The sequence below is a fragment of the Galeopterus variegatus genome, unplaced genomic scaffold (genome assembly GCF_000696425.1).
Source record: "Galeopterus variegatus unplaced genomic scaffold, G_variegatus-3.0.2 Scaffold462, whole genome shotgun sequence".
NCBI lineage: Eukaryota > Metazoa > Chordata > Mammalia > Dermoptera > Cynocephalidae > Galeopterus > Galeopterus variegatus.
In genome coordinates this window covers 401,972-408,963 of record NW_007726573.1, presented here as the reverse complement: position 1 = coordinate 408,963, position 6,992 = coordinate 401,972, and the positions used below count along the sequence as shown (strand labels likewise).

At 35.9% G+C, this 6,992-nt stretch overlaps 1 protein-coding gene across 3 annotated transcripts in view; it reads right to left on the bottom strand.

Annotated features, from left to right (window-relative positions):
* Positions 1–6,992, bottom strand: part of LARS (leucyl-tRNA synthetase) — a 60,315-nt gene that overhangs the window by 31,869 nt on the left and 21,454 nt on the right. For all 3 annotated transcript variants that reach the window (XR_550238.1, XM_008569074.1, XM_008569075.1), the window contains exons 11-15: positions 6,255–6,342; positions 5,990–6,066; positions 5,436–5,489; positions 4,472–4,612; positions 2,029–2,106 (exon numbers count right to left, since the gene is read on the bottom strand). Coding sequence is in view for 2 of the 3 variants with exons in the window: in XM_008569074.1 (XP_008567296.1) it covers positions 2,029–2,106; positions 4,472–4,612; positions 5,436–5,489; positions 5,990–6,066; positions 6,255–6,342 (438 nt within the window). In the remaining variant the exon portion in view is untranslated. The remainder of the gene's footprint in view (positions 1–2,028; positions 2,107–4,471; positions 4,613–5,435; positions 5,490–5,989; positions 6,067–6,254; positions 6,343–6,992) is intronic.

Here is a 6,992-nt window from a genome sequence, read left to right as displayed (position 1 = left end):
CATGCCGCCCGAGGGTTCGGATCCCACATACAGACCGGCTCCCGCTCACTGGCTGAGCGAGGCGCGGGAGCAGCGCCGAGGTTTGCAGTCCCGTTGCCGGTCCCTGGTCCGGTGCGGGGGCAACACCGAGGGTTGTGATCCCGTTGCCAGTCCCGGTCCGGTACGGGCGCAACACTGAGGGTTGCGATCCGTTGCCGGACACGAAAAAAGACAAAAAGGAAAAAAAAAAAAAAAAGGAAAAAGTAAAGAAATTTTCCCAAAATTGAAGAACACAAGTTTACAGATGGAAAGAGCCCACCAAGCACCTAGTAGAATGAATTAAAAAATGGACCTACACCAAGGCAAATCATCAAGAAATTTCAGAGTCCTGGGAGAAAAAAGATTTAAGCTTCCAGAAGGGGGTAAAAAAAAGCCACTTACAAAAAGTCAGTAACTACCAGAATAGTTTTGGACTTCTTAATGATATCAATGAACTGAAAACCTTGGGGTCAATTCCCTCAAATTTTCAAGGAAAAATTATTTCCAATCCAGAATTCTATACCTAGCCAATCAAATATAAAGACAGAAAAAAGACATTTCAGACATGGAAAGTCACAAAAATTTACCTTCCAGGTACCATTTCTCAGGAAAGCTACTAGAGGTAGAGCTTCCCAAAATGTGAGAGAAAATAAGAAAGCAGAAGCCGTGGATTGAAAGAAATAGGAGATCCAGATAAAATTCAAGAGAATCAAAGAGAATTCTTAGTAACAGTAGAGGACCATCTGAGATGATATCTGTGCACCAGGACAGTAAAAAACCAGTCCAGATTAAAAGAAGCCAGAAAGCTCTGGGAGAGCTTTACCTAAGACGGAACCAACAGCATACTGACGTGTTGGAAAAGAGTTTGGGAATACAGTATTGTACTTTTTTGAGGGGAGCAGCTGGACAGTATGGGGAACAAAATCCTCAACCTCGGTGTTACAAGGCTATGCTCTAACCATCTGAACTAACCAGCCAGCCCCAGGGACAGAGTATTGATAATTATATTTTACAATAAACATTTTTTTTAAAAAAAAGACAATTATTAACTCCAGGAAAAACTAAAAACTCGGGATGAAAAATTCTCTACCTTCATCAGCATTACAGATGGGGTCTTCAACAGAAATGAATTGCTACATACATCCATTTTATACCACAAAATTATATGATATCTTTAATATGGCTGCAGGTTCTACTACAGAACTCACTGCTACATTGTAAATTAGCCATGTCTTAAAAATGTAAACAATAACTATTGATCTAACATAAGTTATATTATAACTATATGGGAAGACGGGATAGAGAGGTATATACATATGTGTGACATAAGAGAAGACACAAGGTGGCAGGAAGAGTTAAATCTTGATCTTCCAAGTAGGAAGTCAGTAGCTAATGCCTAAATGTGAAAAAAATTAAAAATTATAATTAAAAAATTATACCACAAGCATTTAGAGATCTATAAAAGAGATGGAGGTACATAAGAAAACCACACAGCTGAAAGTGGTCCTCTCCAAGGAAAATAAAGAGAACAAGGAAGGATAAGAGAGGAAACTGTTGCTTTTTCACTTTATTAAGTCAAATAGACCATTGTCTCTCTCTATTATGGGTATATATAACAGTCAAAAATAAAAATTTAAAGAGTTAACTAGCTAAACAGAAGAGTTACAACAAAAATAGAGGGGTGGGGAAAGGACGAAAGTAAAAAGTAAAGCACCACAGAGATGGTTGTAACTATCAGTATCTAAAATGGCCACTGCCAGAAAGTATCATTAAAGTTTTGTGTGTGCTTTGCACACGTCAACTTTAGAACACAACCTTCATGAGCACTACAGGTGGAGTGTTCAATTTAAATGAATTGCTAAATACGTCCATTTTATGCCACAAAATTACATGATATCTTTAATATGGCTCCAGGTTCTACTATAGAACTCACTGCTAAGAACACTGTGAAGTTTATTAACTAAGAGCTCTTCTCCTAAAATAGCCTTCAGAGGATAGCCTATCACATACAGTGTCAATCATCTTTTTCTGAATAGTCTTCTTTACATCTTGGACCTTCTGGCCTTTAAATCCATCCACCAACATTACCTAAAAGAATGAGAAGGGGGAAAAAAACACATACAAAACAATTAAAATTTGCTTTGAGTTTCCCCCCAAATTTTCCCTAACTAAATTTACTTCCACTCACCAAACCAAAATATTTTTAGTGTGAAATTTATAACCATAACTCTCTATTTTGGTATATGTATTAGCCCATTTTTGTTGCTTATAACAAAATACCTGGAATGTCACATGGTGAGAAAGGTGAAACAGACATAGTTCCTCATGTGCTCTCCTTTTAATGCCCACAGAATCATGCTCACGACCACCATTAAACCATCAAATGGATTAATCCATTTACTTGGACATGGTCCTTACAATCTAATCACTTCTTAATGCTCTCTTGAACTCTCTCTTCAAAGTTCTTTTCAACTTTTTCTTAGGGTACTTGTTAACTATCAGTCTTGTGCAGGTATTTAACCTTAGATGGAGTTTACCACCCGTTTTGGGCTGCACTCCCAAGCAACCCAACTCTGGGAAGACCTGTCCCAGTACACTGGGGGCCACTACCAGCCTCACACCATCCATGGGCTGGGCCTCAATTGGAAGGATTTGGGTTCCCCCATGAATGGCACCGGGGAATGGGTCTTCCATACACCACATTTCCCACCCTCTTAACAGTCATAGTGGATATTAAGCCTCTGTGAGTTTGGGGGGACATTTAGCAGTATAGCTTGAACAACAAGCTATACAGCAGTATAACTTGGACAACTAATACAACACACTTGTATGTCTTGTATAACTGGGACAACTACTGTGAGCATGATTAGGAAGAAAAACACTCATTTCTACTTCTCAGGCTTCCACATGGAGAGAATTCCACTACACTACCACTTTATTCCTGATAGTTTTAGGAAAAGGAACTCATACTCAGCTTAGCCCCCTTGAGGATTCTCTTTATAACCCTGCCTGCTGCAGGCAAGTATTCTCCTTTGTTTGGCCATGTGATAAACCTGGCTTTTAAAGGAAGACCTACTGTTTCTCAACTCTACCTTTTACTCAGTGGGCAAATTTAATTCTAGGGCAAAGTATTCGCTTACCCACTGTTGCCACCAGTTAAGCCACAATCCCCTTCCAGCTTTCTTAGTAAATAAAATTGACATACTGACCTTCATCTCTCTGACTCTGTCTCTCTCTCAAATAGTTTCTATCTTAGGTGGAAAAGACACATGTTCTTTTTTGACTTTCCAGTTCTCTAACATACCATATGCTTCATATCTATTTACTCCATCATCAGGAAATTACATTTAATGAACATTATGGTGTAGTGGTTAAGAACAACAATCCTGAAGCCAGGCTGCCTAGTTAAAATCCGAATTCTGCCACTGGCTGGCTATCTGGTTGATCTTAGGTAAAGTACTTAACCTGTCTGTGCCTCAATAGCCTCATCTGTAAAATGGGGATAATGGTGCCTACTTCACAGGGTTATCTGGAGAATAAGTTCATACATAAGTGTTGGCTTTTATTACCACCCAAAATATGTCACTTAAAAAAGAACATACAAACAATTATTAGTTATCCAGAAAAATGAGGGAAAGATAAAAAGAAAAAACATTATCATTAGTGTCTGTAAAAATCTTCATTTCATCTTCAAGTACCTAACATCTTGGTTGGATTTTTACTTTCTCTAGCCTAGTCTTCTTTCCATGCAAATGTAAGCCACATTAACATATGCATAATTGAGGAGAAAAGAGAAAGAGGTTCTGGACATGTTTGTTGTGTTTGCCTGGCATTTAGTAGGCAGTAACAAGTAATTAACAGACTAAATGAAACTGCTTATCTAAAACATGACCTCCATAATTGAAAGAGCAAAAGAAGGGACCAGGTACTCTCCATGCAATAAACCTTTGGACTTTACTGTATAATGATATGAACTAGGGCTGGCCAGTTTGCTCACTTGGTTAGAGAGTGGTGCTGATAACACCAAGGTCAAGCGTCCGAATCCCCTTACAGGACAGCCACCAAAATAATAATAATAATAATAATAATAATAACAACAACAACAACAATGAGTTAATTTTAAACATATTCTCAATAAATTCATTCCCTAGCAATTCCGAGAGGGCACAAAAAATGTAATTTCTGAAAATGCTTTTAGACAAAGGACACAATAAAAAAAAATAGAAATTTGAAAATAGACTACAATCTCATCTCTCAAATCAATGTAGAGTTGAAACTATGTTGAATTTTTTTTACATTTCTTCTAAATCATTAAAATAGACTACAATCTCATCTCTCAAATCAATGTAGAGTTGAAACTATGTTGAATTTTTTTCACATTTCTTCTAAATCATTAAGAAAACCACAAAGCATAGAATAAATTAAATAAGAACAATAAAAAATTTTTACTTACACCATCATAAAATCCCCTTAGATATAATTTCTCTTTTGCTTCTGCAAGTTTTTCTCGATCATTCTGGCTCTGAATTTTCAAATCATCACAAATTGTTACAGCAGAAAGATTTCCAAAACCTGGGATTTCAATGATGGGCACCTGGAGAGAACAGTGATGTCAGGAAACTTGTTCACACTGAATGAACACAAAAACAACTCTATGGGACACAGTCTTTTTGCCTCTAATGTCGAATAAAGTCATTTCAGATTTTATACATCATCACAGCAGTGCAATTCTTTAAGTAATGAGAGTGAGACTAAGTTCCAGATGTGAATTTGTCCTCTCCACAGGAACGACCCAAACTGTGCACCAACCCCCACAATGTCCCTCCCCCACCACACATGCCTTTCCCAGCTCTAAACCCTCCACTGCCATATGATTAACTAAATAATTAATGCTTAAACTAGCAAAATGATATAAACAACTAATTTTATGGGTGACCTTGCTTTTGTTTTATATTAAGTCTTCTGGATTCCTCATGAAAATTATTTGCTAGTAATTTTTTTTCTTCTGCAGGCACTAATATGAAAACACAAATAAAAAAAAGAGTTGTATGGGGACTTTGTTGAAGTTATTATGGTTACAAATAAACAATCATGAGTAATATGGCAAAACTTTGTCTTTAGAAGCCAAGAAATTGTTCATACTAGCAAAATTAGCTACTATAAAATGGGTAATGCTAAAAAGCAGCTTGTTCCAGAACTGCAGGTGCCAGGTGGTATGAAAATGCTTGTTAGTTTTTCTCTCGCTCTTACCTGCCACAGCAGATATCAAATTAAAATGAATAAACCCTTAAGCAAATGCCCTCTCTTATTTTCATACTCCACCAATTATTTAATTTTGTTACAAGGAAACATGTTAGCTCTCCTTTTTCTTGGATAAAGAGACGAATGGGAATATTCTGAACCATTTCTATACTCACTGGCTCAAATGGCAAGACCATGTCATCTCTAATTCCATACTTTGCTCGTAAGGCCTACAAAAAAATTTGCAAGTTAACACTAATGATCAACACTTTACTAGCATAATCATCGAGAGAAGCAACCTCTTAAACCTTTTTTAAACTGTTATTTGTTTTCTTCTCCATACAGACCATTTTTTTAACTTCACCAAATACCTCAAGAAGAGATCTGTGACTCTTAAAAACTTAATAGCTTAAGTTACAGTGAATAGTTTAAATGATAAATCTGTACAGCCAAAAGCAAAAATGCACACACACATACACACATCACCTAAACTGAAGTTCTTATTCTACACTGCGATGAAAATATGAATATCAGAAAACTTTTACAAAATTCTATGAAACATTATATTTAAAATTCAAGCCACAGAAAACACATAAACATCAAAAAACAGGTTAGAGGTAGCAGTTTAAAGATAAATGCACAGCTTTTCAGCCTAGTCCCACAGAGTAGTTCAGCAGTACCTAACCAATGAGATGGTAAAGAGGAAATAACATGAAACTCAGACACTTACTTGCTTTTTCTTCAAGTCTCTGAGGGCAGCAATATCATCAGGTGAGTCAGAAGGAACACTTGTGACCACACCAGTGCCTTATAAAAAAAAGTGTGGAATTAACGAATACAACCAGAATGTGATTACCAAAATATTTCTGAAAATAAATAAATGCTTTACCTTTATCCTCCTTAATGGTTAGCATTGGGAGAACATAGATCACTTTATAGGAATACAACCAGAATGTGATTACCAAAATATTTCTGAAAATAAATAAATGCTTTACCTTTATCCTTCTTAATGGTTAGCATTGGGAGAACATAGATCACTTTATAGGAAGTTAAAGGTGCAGAAAGTGATGCACCAAGAATTTCCTGCGTAAGAAAAAAAAGCAGCATAAAAGATGAAGAAATTTATTTGTAACCATTAAAATTTAAAACAATATTTTAAGCCCTGAGAAGCTAGTAATCAAAAATATATGGGAATAAGTTCAAGAGATCTATTGCACAACACTGTGACTATAGCTAATAACAATGTATACTGGAAAATCACTAAGAGCATAATGGATTTTAAGTGTTCTCACCACAAAAAATGATACGTATATGAGGTAATGCATATGTTAATTAGCTCGATTTAGCCACTCACGATGTATATGTATTTCAAAACATCATGTTGTACACAATAAATATTTACAATTTTTATTTGCCAATTAAAAAATAAAATATATATAAGGTAAAACAAAATTCACTCTTTTATACCCACTGGACTAAAAATATTTTAAATAATTATGATACCCAAATCTGGCAATGCTATGATGAAACTAGTACACTAACGTGATACCTGTGACATTGTATTCCTTGAGAAAAACAATATAGGAATCCAAAGGAAGAGCCAAAATATGTTCACACAACTCTGACCCAGCAAAAAAAAAAAAAATATATATATATATCTTTTCCTAAGAAGTCTGCCGAATGCTGAGTTAATTACATTAGGAAAGCCTGGAAACAACTAGTGCTTTCAATAA